General features: G+C 35.5%; 1 protein-coding gene across 4 annotated transcripts in view; it reads left to right on the top strand.

The window, feature by feature from the left end:
* The window catches only part of LRBA (LPS responsive beige-like anchor protein), a 367,896-nt gene that overhangs the window by 55,893 nt on the left and 299,242 nt on the right, over positions 1-12,761 (top strand). For all 4 annotated transcript variants that reach the window (XM_033513748.1, XM_015624023.2, XM_015624025.2 and 1 more), the window contains 4 exons: positions 684-792; positions 1,327-1,408; positions 3,044-3,167; positions 3,419-3,611. In XM_033513748.1, the coding sequence (XP_033369639.1) occupies positions 684-792; positions 1,327-1,408; positions 3,044-3,167; positions 3,419-3,611 (508 nt within the window). The remainder of the gene's footprint in view (positions 1-683; positions 793-1,326; positions 1,409-3,043; positions 3,168-3,418; positions 3,612-12,761) is intronic.

Raw genomic sequence — 12,761 nt, forward strand, 5'->3', positions numbered from 1 at the left:
TATTGGCTGTATATACAGACATTTGTATGTAAAGGGAAAAAAGTTATATTGGAAGCTAAATAGGCTTCACTGAATAGGAGCTACTCCAAGTCCCCCTCAGTCCATTTGTCCCAAATGTATTTTTGATATGGTGGAGTTGCTTGTTGCTGGCAGCTAGTGTCCAGCCATTATCACTTCTTATCAAGCTGATTGAACAGTTACTTGCAATATGGTCTTCTGCTTTTTAAAGTGACCCTTTTCCAGAGAAATGAATAGCAAGAATTAAACTGGTGAGATGGAACCCCATGTTACTGAGAACTAGGTTTAATATATCTTGAGTCAACTGTGATAGTAGATAAGTGTTGAGATTGCTGTCCATGGTTGCACTTTTGAGTGAAATGAGGGCAAAGGTATCCTTTCCTCAGTGCTTATCAAGAAATCCCAAGGCTGTGTTTCACCTTTTTGGGCCCATGGGTGAGTGGACCTCATTTATGGAAGAAAGGTGGCTGCCTTCAGGGAATGATTTGTCCTTTCAGAATTGTAACACTTCTCCTTTTCCTTCACAAAAAGTGAAGGATTAAGGAACAAACAAGAAAAATATCTTACCAGTGATTTTTTATTTCTTGAGGCACATGTTTTAAACTTATTTTCCACTAAAGCAAATGGAATGCATAAATTTATTTCATCTTTCTCTGCCATTTTAGGAGAAAAGCTGAAGTCATGCTTGGACATGGATTGTTCTCTTTGTTGGCTGAAAGGCTGATGCTTCAGACAAGCTTATTCACCATGACCACGTACAATGTCCTGTTTGAGGTAGTCATACACTGTTGTTAGGATGCAATCTTTCTAATTACTTGTAAGACATTGTTAGAAAATTGCTTACATATTTGTGCTGATACATTCCAGATGACATTAAACCATAGTGTGATGCAGCTGAATGCTGCTTTTTTTCTCCCCCATAAAGCTCACTACTTCGGATTTAACCCCTCCTTAACTTGGTTATGCTCATTATGAACAATTCTAGATAATGAGTAACCTGTATGTCTGAAGCAGATGCTCATGGAGATGTGGAATTTTATTATAGCAATGATCTTGCCTTAGGATAATTGCTCTGGTTAGATTAACATTCATCTTCCAGTGTATTTTAAATAACAGTATGCACTTAAGAGAGAAATAAAAAAATAAGGTAGCTTATAGAGCTTTAGAGATAGGATGAAACAAATTATCAAGAAAATGAGTGGGGATTTTTTGGGATGGTTTTTAGAATGATGATGATTATGCTGCATACAACTATTTTTCAGTAAGTTGTCTTCATATACGTTGATATGGCATCTTCTTTCTTGCTAGATTCTGACTGAACAGATTTGCACTCAAGTAATACATAAACAACATCCTGACCCAGATTCAACGGTGAAGATACAAAATCCTCGTAAGAATGATACACATTTTTATGTGCTACCTTAAGAAAAGTCTGCTTTAAAACAATGCTACTAATGAAAAATTAATTACGCTAATTACATCTATCAGTCTTCTAATCTCAGTTTTATAGTTTTTTTTTTCACTCTAAAAGACAAATAACTTGTATTTAGTTGGAGTTACGTACAAAGTATGTCTCTATAGCTTCTCAAAAGACATTTTATGTGTCTATAGATCATAACTCGCCTGTTTTGGTGGTGCAGTCATGTTATGGAATGGTTTTTCAAGACATGGATACACAGGATAATTTGATTTAATACATGTTAAGATTCCAGCAAAATTCTGAATGCATTATTTAGTGATGTCAGACTAAATTACCTGAAATAAGGAAACACCTTTCATCTTAAATTACATTCAATATGACAATGCTAGGTGGAAAGTAGGAGAAATGTGTCTGTTCACTGTTTTGGTTAGCTTACTTTATTGGAAATACCTTGATATGAAACTTCAGAGGTCTTTTGAACTTAGAGAAAATATGATATCCTTTCCAGAATTATGTACATTATCAATGTGCTCTGTACATAGTACAATGGACTTATGATAGCTTTGGGAGTTAACTTTTTCCTGGAGAAATAACAGATTTTTCCCTTTTGTAGCTGCTTTGTCATTAAATGTAGGTCACAGTTGTAGGTTTACTTCAGGTGGAAAATGGGGGAAAAGAAGCAAAGCAGATACAGAAGAAAGAAATCTGGTTGCATTGTGCCATTTTCCTTCTAGTAAATCTATATGAAGAAAGATGTGAGCATGTCTCTGTTGCTTTCTACTAAGATTTTTGAAGTTGACAGTCACTGCTGTGGTCAGTATAAACTATCTAGAGACGGAATTGATTCTGAAATTATTTAGGTCTGATAGGGAGAGTGACTTCTGGAGTCCCTTTTTTAGATCATTGCTATTATCAAATAAGGAGTTTCTCTTGAAAGAAGTTGTACAAGATGAACTGCAACTATCACAGTGACTGTGTTCAAATTGCACCCTAATTAATTTACAAAGTTGACTTCTTTTAAAGTAACAAGATAAGTCACCCCCCCCACTGCTTCAAAAAGTATGATGTACCCTCAGTTTTGACCTACTAAAATACAGAAAATGTGACTGTAAGAGATAGAATTTGATATTAGGAAGGTTTTTTGTAACAGCAACTGTTAAGTTTAATTGGAAGTTGGTCACATTCTTTGAAAATGCAGTATTATTAAGGTTGAGCAAAATCTCATAAGGTAGAGCACTTTTCTCATAGGTTGCTTTTCTAAAGGATGCTTTTTATGTGAACCTCATGTAAAAATGGTTCAGACAGGTTCTGATAGCTTATAAATTGTCATGCAGTAATATTTGTGTTGCTTAAACATGGCAATTCAATGAATTCTGTTTTCTTTAGAGGCCTTCAAATCCCCCTGATGCGTGACTAGGCTTGAAAAGTATTGGAAGAAGGGATTTGTTCTCCTTAAAACTTCTTCTCCAATAGAGATGTGCTTTTTCTGAGTATAAAACTTTTTTATGTGGTGTCACTTTCCTTGTACAAACACTATTGGAAGAGGCCTTGTGTTTTATGTTATGTTTAGTACTAATATTTTGTTACTCATGAACTGTTTTACAGAGATTTTGAAGGTTATTGCAACCCTGATCCGTAATTCTCCACAGTGTCCAGAAACTCTGGAGGTCCGGCGAGCCTTTCTCTCAGATATGATTAAACTGTTTAATAACAGCAGAGAAAACAGGAGGTAAGAGGGCTTGCTCTATGCACAAGTATATAAAGTAAAGAAGGTTTCCTAGTAAATGAAACTCATGTGGCCAGATACAGCTTCATTACTGTTTCAGCAAATTCTGTACTGTAGCAAAGTCTTCAGTATGAAAAATTAGAGAAGCTTACATGTAGCAATTTTTTAAAGCATGTTGGATTCTTGATTTAGCTGTTGGATATATTTGTAAGATATATTTTAAAATATGATTCAATAGCATGTGTGTTTTGCAGGAGTTTGTTGCAGTGCTCTGTCTGGCAGGAGTGGATGCTTTCCCTTTGTTGTTTTAATCCAAAGACTTCTGAGGAGCAGAAGATAACTGAGATGGTGTACACCATATTTCGGATTTTGCTGTACCACGCGATAAAATATGAGTGGGGTGGCTGGCGTGTGTGGGTGGATACACTGTCAATCACACATTCAAAGGTGAGATTAATGAAATTTCAGGTGTGCATATCTGAAAAATTTGGTGCTGGTCTTGCTTTTTAGTAACAGCAGGAACACAAGGTGGCGCACCATAGCTATTCATCAACAAAAATACCTTTTAGTAACATCAAAAGGCTGTAAAAAAAAAATGAGTAAAAAACAAAGAAATCCAAGTTAAGGCAGATGCTTCAGCTGTTAAACTGTCATGGAATATGGGGTGAAGTGCAAATCTTTGCAGTATGAATGAGACTATTACCCTTTGTTCTGTCTGAATTTTGTCGTTGTTACAACCAGAGTTACATCATGAAAGTTATTAGCGGTTCTCTGAATAAGGCACAGTAGTACAAAAGGTGTTTTATACTGCCTTATTCTAAACAAAAGAGTGAGGCCAGTGTGGGCCTTAGAATTATTCTGATTATCACAATATTTACTTCTAATGAATTAAATTATAAATTACCTATTTCTAAATGCATGCAACTTAGCAGTGTGAAAAGGACATCTGTGAATCCAAAAGATCACTTTATGATAGTAAGGAATTATTGGCATTTCTGAGGTCTTGGATTTTGGATTATTTTTTTTCTTAAAAGAGGTCAGACAGCAAGAGACTTGTTATTTTGCAGCTCTATTTATTGCATTCAGAGGTTGATGGTGGATTCTTGAGCTATGGGGAGACAACTGCAGAAATCTTTGTAATAAAAATGGGTGAAATAACTTTATTTAACAATCACTTAGCTAAGTGGAATTCTGGTGCAAAGCACCCAGGGCCACATTTTTTTTAACCCTTACAGAGATCACATTTTAGGTGTCGGACCAATCTTAATATTCTTTTTTGTTGGCTTTGCAGTCTTCAAAAACCAGTTTCCTCTTTTTGTCCAAGATGCAGAGGGCATGGGTGAATTGTACAATGGCAAACTGTAGCCAGAGTAAAGATTCCTAATGTGCTTTTATATAAAACTGGCATAATTTAGCATGTGTGTGATTGCTGGGAATTGTGCCTGGGGAAAGATGGAGAGGTGAATAAAAGGAAGACCATCTTTCTGATTGTTACTCAGAGCTTTGGTGTCTTGAATTTAGAAATGAGCTTGTACATTATCTTATAATCTGTAGTTCTATTCCTAGACTCCTTTTGTAAGATAATGTAATGACAGAAATCTCGTTTAAACAGCATATATGCCAGAAAGGTTATATGGATTTTTGGTCACTCTCTTCCGTGATTTAATGTGGCTAATCAATGATCTAGAGTTCCTAGAGAAAAAACCCAAGATTTTTTTGTGATGCAATGACCAAATGTCAAGAACAAAACCCCACAGTTTTAGAAAAGGCAAAAAAAATAGATAGATATAGGTAATGTTGGTCTGGTTTATTAATTTGTATTTTAAAGGCTGTATGTTTTTTGTGAAATGCCATAGTGAATGAGAAGATGACCTACTTGAACCTGTGTTTCTCATTTTTGGTTCCTGGCATGCTGCAATAGAGAGGTGTCCTTGGTTGTTGCAGTAGCTCCCTGTAAGTTTTCCCAAGTCTAACCTAATTGACTTTCTGGTCTATCTGTCTGTTCTTCTGGCCCATTGCAGAAGAAGCTGAATGATGGCAACTTTGGAAGTGTGTGAGTGTGGGCAGTATGGTGGTGGAATATTGAAGGACTCATGGAGGAATTCAGTTTGTTTGGATATCTAGTACTAGTTCCAGAAGCTGAAATGAGAATGTTTAAACAGCAAAAGTGGCCAGAAACTAACTTGACAATATTGTTGTGAATGATGATGCCATTATCAAGACCTTAAAATTTCACCTTTATTATGCACTTTCCATTTGAACTTTTTTTATCATACAATTCATGCAACTAACCATATAAAACTAGATGATACTTCAGAGCTGCCTGTTAATTACATAAACATAAATTAGGATAAATCACAAAAAAAGCTCTTGAAAAATGTCCTTATAAACATAATTATAATGATTTTTTAATCCTGTTAATTTTACTGTTTTAAATAGTCTTGTATCCTGTTATACCATTATTGAGATTCATAGAGATTCACACATAACCTGCTATAGGCATAATTCTGTGGGCAAATTGTTCAATGCTAAGTGCATCTCAGATATTTTTGATTTCTAGCATGCTTTCAAAGTAATGTGGGAATTATGGGAGCAAAAATATTTCCTTAACATTAGAAAGAGAATAACCAATTTGGGTTTTTCCTATTTCATCTCTAATTGTATTGGGTTACTGCTTATTTTTCCTTTTTACAGCCCTCTGTGCCGTTCATGCCGCTAATTTATAACACCATTCTATGATAAAGAACTAGTACATAAAGGACCAGTGTACAGAATTGGATAGGTTTTGCAGAGCTACACATCAAGATACATGCGGCTGCTATAAAAAGCCAAAGAAACTCAATTGCAATTTTATTGTCCAGTTTGATAGATTTCCTGCCACCTTTGTAGCAGGGAAGCTGTTTGTCACTGTAACCCTCTCCTCCAACAGCTGCACAGCGTTTTATAAGCAGCAGTGGCTTTTCCAGCATAATTGCACTGCATTGACTTCCTTGCACTCAGAATTTAAAAGGTGTGTACATGTGTACACCTTTTAAAAGCCAAATTTCTTAGTATTACTCATGTATTTTGTTTATGTCTGTATTATTTTTGATGCTTTGCAGATATTAAGCCGTTGTATACAAAGGTGTTTAATCTGTTGCTTCTAGTTCAATGAAAATATTGGAAAAATTAAATCAGAACTCCAGTTTGTTCTGACTGGCCAGTGTTGAATATATGAAAGCATCTAAGAACTTCTGTTTTTTAAGCATTGCAGCCATGCTAACTAGGCCAAGTCAAGAATGGTGGACAACTTCCCTTTTATTTTCCCAAATTTTAAAAGAATAAAATTATTTGTGCCGTATAATACATTCCTAAATTATCTGAATGTTTTAAACTACTGGGAAGACTAACATTTGCTTATTTCAGTCCCTTAAATATATTTTACTACATAAAAGTGGATTCATGTTATCTTTCTGTTAAAGGAAATATATTCAGGTGAAGAATGATTTTTTTTTTTTTTTTTTTTTAGTAGCTCAAGAAATGTTCAGCGAGTAAGATGTTGATACGTGTAAGCTGCAGTTCTGTTTCTATTTAAGTGGAAACATTTTATTCACTGATCTGAATGAGAAGCATAATCTCAAAATGTTAATAGTGAAACCTTACAGTGCAGTGTATTTCTAACTAATTGTCAGTTTTCAGTCTAAAGTTCAGTTGTCATAAACACTGTGAGTGTTAAGTAAATTTGTATATTCTTTTATGCCCTGCCCATTTAATTTAAGTGGGGGGAAAGAATCCCAGTACATTTATGTGTGCTGTGTTTGCCAGGTTTTCATCACTGTTTTATGAGGGGAAACTGGCAAAAGCTGCAGAGATTGGGTGGTAGAGGAGTTATTATATGGTGGCAATTAAAAAACTAATTTGCAGAGAAATGAATGTGGCTCAGTTTTAGAAGGTAAGAGACCATCGGAATCTGGAATCCAAATCCCATTGGCATCCAAGGTTTGTTTAGGAAGGTTTTGTCTGTTTTTTATCCCTGTTATGAGGGCAGGAGAGTCTCCTGCTCTCCCATAGAAGAGATTTTCAACTCCATGGAATTTTGAAGTCTTCAGGTATTCTTTGGTCCTCTGAGAAGTGTATCTGCATTGCCCTGAGAGGAGGCAGAGGTACCTGGCCCAGAGGGTCATTGTACCACTTGTCCCATGTCCAGTATGTCAGTTGAGCAAAGCTTGGGAGTATCCTTGAAATTATTCAATATTATGTTCATTCTAATGGTGTAAATAGTTATTTTTAATAAATGTTACTTATTCTACATGGAAGTAATTCTCAGCTGAGTGACTCTTACCTGAGTTATGGAGAGCAGGAGCTTGGAGATGTGCTCCTTTAGAGCTGTGCACACCCCAAGATGTGTTGTGATGATACAGTCCCTCACCTTTATCAGGTGTTTCCTTGTTACAGCTTCTTTTCTAGTAACTCTGTGGGAAGGCTTTTCTAACCAGTGGCCCAAGGGAGAAGAAAGTATCTTCATAGTTCAGTAGGCAGAGATGTGTACCAGTGATGGGCTCTTACACACGCAGCCTGTACGGTTAATGGGGAGCTCCTCCATCTCATTATTCACTTGTTTTGAAGGAGTGCAGTATCATGAATAAAGCTGCAGGATGCTAACATTTGACTAATCCAAACTGAAAGAAATGAGAATAGGAGGGAGCAAGGTAAACTGGGAATTTATAAAGGCCTTTATAAAGCTGTAGAGAAGCCTTAAAAGAAGAGTGTAATAGAAACTTGCTACTAAGTGCCAGAACTCTGAAAAAGAAGAATTATGGAGACATTTGCAGTGGAGAGAGTGCATAAGGAGGTAAGAAGCTCTGAAATAGTCTTCATATGTAAAGAAGACTAGAGGAGAGAGAGGATTCTCATCTGTATGACTTGGTGTAAAAAATCTTTGGAAGATGGGACCTGTGTCTGCAGCCTCAAGAATTGTTAGTGGTTTTCTTTGCTGTTGCTGCAATTTGAAGCAATCCTCCTCTATAATTGCAGCTACCTCTGTTCACATTGTGGGGCCTGAATTAGAGCTCCTGGCCATTATTTGAAATTATGGATGTGGAGTCTTTGCTGTAGGGCTGCCAACAATAAATGGAGATACTAGAAAAGGATGGCGGAAGTTAGCAGTGTGTAAGATCTGTCGCTGGACATTGTAACAATGGGGTGATAAAAGTTGATTTTAGATACAGAATATTTTTGTTAATAGCTAAATATCAAATGTGTACAAGATAGAGTTTGACAGTCCCTTGAACTGTAGGAATGGTGGCAGGGATTGAGATAGAAAATACATATCTTGAGAAGATTGTGTGTGCTCATATTCTGCAATTTAAATTCATTAAAAGCATTAATTTCCATAGTGAAAATGAGCTAATACATGTTTGGGATGCAATTTGAATTTATTGCTGTATGATGATGTAACAGTAAGCTATACCTTGACTTGAAGTAAAATTTTCCCTCAGATTAGCAGACTTCTATGAATTATATTGACTAGTACTTGCTTTCTTATTCTAGAATTTTTTTTTTTTTCCTCAAGATGAGTAAAAAAAAAAAAAAGGCAGAACTATTGCTTCTTAGGTGAAAATGCAAGATACAGGAACATGAAACCATCTTGAAACAGTGGTTTCCCCCCACCTTGTACATCAGTGAATGTGTTTCTGGTGGAAGTTTAGACTCCTAGAAACCTTTCATATGTAGTGTCCTGCAAAGTATATTTTAACTTGCTTTTCTTAGCTTGCTTCTGTGAACCACTCAGAAATAGCCCAGAGATTCCTCAAGTCAGGGGGTTACAGACTGTAACTCAGTGCATGGTGCACACAGTACCTTTGTAGCTTTTCCTGTGCTGAGCTGAAATTTAATTTTGATATCTCTGATAGTGGTGTCTCCTGTCTAAACAGGCCTGTTTATGTTTGGAGATTGAATTACACTTTTGAAACTGTTAGTGTTAGTAGAGGAGAAGTGAAAAATGCAGGTCAATAACATTCTAGTTAAGATTTAAAAAGTTGTGATGCTTTTTTGAATTATGAAGAGTTTATTCATTTATTATGAAGAGTTTAGGTAAACCAGCAAAGGAGCTTGTCACTAAAGGACACAAAATGATTCACACGACCACTCTCAATGTCAGAACAAAAACCTGTGATTTTATTTTCTTACTCCAGGATTTACAGATTCTTGACAATGACCAGGGATTGGATAATTAAGTTACCACCTTCCCAAGCACACTGGTCATGCAAAATGTCCATCAAAAGACGTTTCTTAGAGGGAACGTGATAAACAACTCATGTTTACAGGTCTTTCATGGGAAAGTAACTAAAACTATGAAAACATTATCAGAAGGTTTAATTTTCAGGGTGACAGGAGCTGGTTTGCACTGAGCAGACTCATAAGGAAACAAATATATATGATTATCTGGCCTGTCTGGAAAAATATTCCCTTCCTTTCTCTGCTCTATGAAATTGCTCATGTGAAAATGGAAAAAAAGGCCTAAATCTTAATGTATAGTTAAAATATTTTCTCCATGTTCTTTAATGCAAATGTCAATCATCTTACTCTTTCTCATTGCTGGATGCTAATTTTTCTCCTTGGCAATTAGTAAACGTTGGATGTCAAATTAAGTTAAAATTAATGGCAGAGGCAAATGTTGCAGTTATTAGCTCACAAGTGTCTTCAACTGGTAGTGTGTAGAGATGCACTCCAAGCATTGCAGACAGCTATGGATTAACCATCAAATGATGGTGAAGATTAATGATTGGCCTTTTAGCTCACTAATTTAGAACAATTTCTGGTAATTAATTTTGTATTATCAGCTTTACAGTTGCAAATGCCTTAAGGAAAATGGAAAAATTACATACATTTAGGGTTCTTCAAGGTCTTGTAAATTGTTGTGTGGTTGCAGGTCCTAATGTTTAATCTTTAAAACCTTTATGTACTTTGTGCACTTGCTTTTAGTAATCATAATTTCTACTTCATTTTGCATTTTTGTTGGTACCAATTTTGTTAACCTTAGGTGTTTTGTTTTGTATGTATAGTTTGGCTTTGTGTACTCCTTGTTTTATAAATGCCACATCACGCAATAGAATTTGTAGGGGAACTTGTCTAGTGCCTCCTTTGTAGAACCACAATTTCTTGTTTTCCTGTCAAATTGAATTACAGATTGATATAGTGAACAGAAGTGTTTATACAGCCTGAAAGTTGGCTTTTGTAAAGTTGGATTTTACAAAGCAGAATTTCTGAAATTTATATCCTTTTTTTATATGAGAAACCTCTGGACTCATAATGGATGTTAGAAAAATACTGGGTAATGTGGTCTTCCTAATTCTGTGCCTTGGTATTTTGAGTTTTATTTAAGGGTCAGTATTTAATACATTGTAACATGGATTCTTGTTAGTGTTTATGGTCAAAGTAGAAACTGCTATCCTCATTGAGAGTTTTTTTGGGGGGAGTGATGTTTTCCTTTAGATCTGTACAGCCTAATTTTCTTCACCAGTGTTTCCTTACAGTTTTTTCATTGTTCTGAAATCAGTGTAGATTCTCATCAGATTTTCCTTGGATTTATTTGCCCATAAGTTTACATTATCTACCTGTGAAGACAAGTTGTCAGTATTGACCTTCTTGCTGGTCTTTGTTTCGATTTATTTTTAGTAGCAATTAAAAATCCTCCAGTGTGCAGTTTCATTTTCAGTATTGCACTGTAATATCTTCCAAAGCATTGCCTGTTCCAGGTTTTAGATGAAATTAGTTGTGAAATGGTATTGCATCCCTGTACTATACACAGTGTTTTTAAATGTTGATCATACCTGGTTAGAAATGTGGAGGTCAGAGGCAGCCTTGGCTGCAGTGACCGTGAGATAGTGGAGTTCAGGATTCTGGGGGAGGGATGAGAGTAAAAGCAAGCTCACAATCCTGATTTATGAAGAACAGATTTTGACTTATTTTCAAGCGAGTCTGATTTAAGGCTGTGAACCAGATGATCAATTTGTCTGGTAAGGAAAAATCTGAAGCTGCAGTAGGTTTTTTTTAAGGGGAAGGGGCTTGGTAGCACACTAGAAAAAAGCAGTATAGTGAAAGAGTAGGTCTCAGGTTGTACCAACTGAGATGCAGCCGACTGCCCATTTCTCCAAAAGTAGTTGCCAGCCCTACAGACTGTATTCATGGAAAGTGAGAAGCCATAAACTTGGTAACTTTTACTCCTACATATGAGTTTAATGAGGTTTACTTCAGAATGATGCATGAAAATATGGATGTCCACACTGTTAAATATTGTGAGGCAGTGTGCTTTCTGGGAAGTACATAAAAGTTTCGCTGAAATCAAAGAATGACATTTTCATTTCTTAAGTATCTCTTTAGTGCATGCTGGAACAAAGCTTTTTAGTAGTTTTGGAAATGGAGAAAGCAACAGGGAGAGAGAAATGAGGGAAAGCTAGCTGGAGATAAGTTCAAGTTATTAAGTTTCCTTTTTCAGAAAAGTAGTGATTAGACCTAAAGTAGCAGCTTTACCTAATCATGTTTTGGAAAACAAGTGAAAAATGTAAGGGACAGCTTATTAGCATGATCTATTTTGTGTTGACTTTGATATTCTGCTTGTGGTACAATTCAGGAAGTATTTCTCAAGTAATAATGCCCCCCACATGTTCTTTTCAGCAAAACCCTAGAATCAAATTATTTATGGATCCATTATGACAGATGGATGAACTTTCAAGCATTTGTAATCATTCACACTTCATTTTTGTGCATAACTGAATGAAAACTAGTATGTGAAGACTACTTTTTTGGGGTTTTTTTAAGCAAGCAGAGTGAGATATCCCAGTTCTGTTTCTAGACACTAAAGTTCGATTAAATTAACTTGAAGGACTGACATGCTTCAGATCATGTTAAAATAGTGCATTGCTCCTGCAGTGCTTTAGTGTACTTGACTAATTGAGAAAATAGTATGTTAAAAATCTAATATTGACATCAGAACCTGCCAAAAATACTTTTTGTGTTTTCTCTTTCTTTGCTTATATCTGATTTGTCAACTGTAATTTCTAGTATCTTTTTAATCTGAAAAAACATTTTTTGACTTCCGTGTGTCATATTAAGGGAAAATATTCCTACTGACTAATCATCACTTTACATAGCATGTACAGCAAATTTTTAGATGAGATCCAAATGAATGAGCTGAGTATGTAAGAGAAGGAGGAAAAGTGTATTGGTAGATTTAGTGGAATGCACTATTTTGCTTTGGCTATGGAAAATGTTTGATACAGAAAATGATTTTAAAAAAACAACACTCAGGTTGAGCTTATGTTGAGAAAATTTTGAAGAGCTGAGCTTACAGATAAATAAACACTTGTGTTATGGAATATAAATCTAAATCCTAAGTGGAAAGATACGGATAAACTAAATTGAATAACAGTGTAATAAAAAGTTAGTCTAGTGATATTTTATTTTTTAAAACACAGCTACTTGTTTGGGCAAATGAGATTTATTAATGTGTATATAAAGAATTTTTCTATTTGGATTTTTTTTTAAATACCTAGAAACAACAATAATATTTTCAGCTGAGGAATAGAGAACTCTTTTCCCGTTAACCAGTTTGTGTAG

The sequence above is a fragment of the Parus major genome, chromosome 4 (genome assembly GCF_001522545.3).
Source record: "Parus major isolate Abel chromosome 4, Parus_major1.1, whole genome shotgun sequence".
NCBI classification, from domain to species: Eukaryota; Metazoa; Chordata; class Aves; order Passeriformes; family Paridae; genus Parus; species Parus major.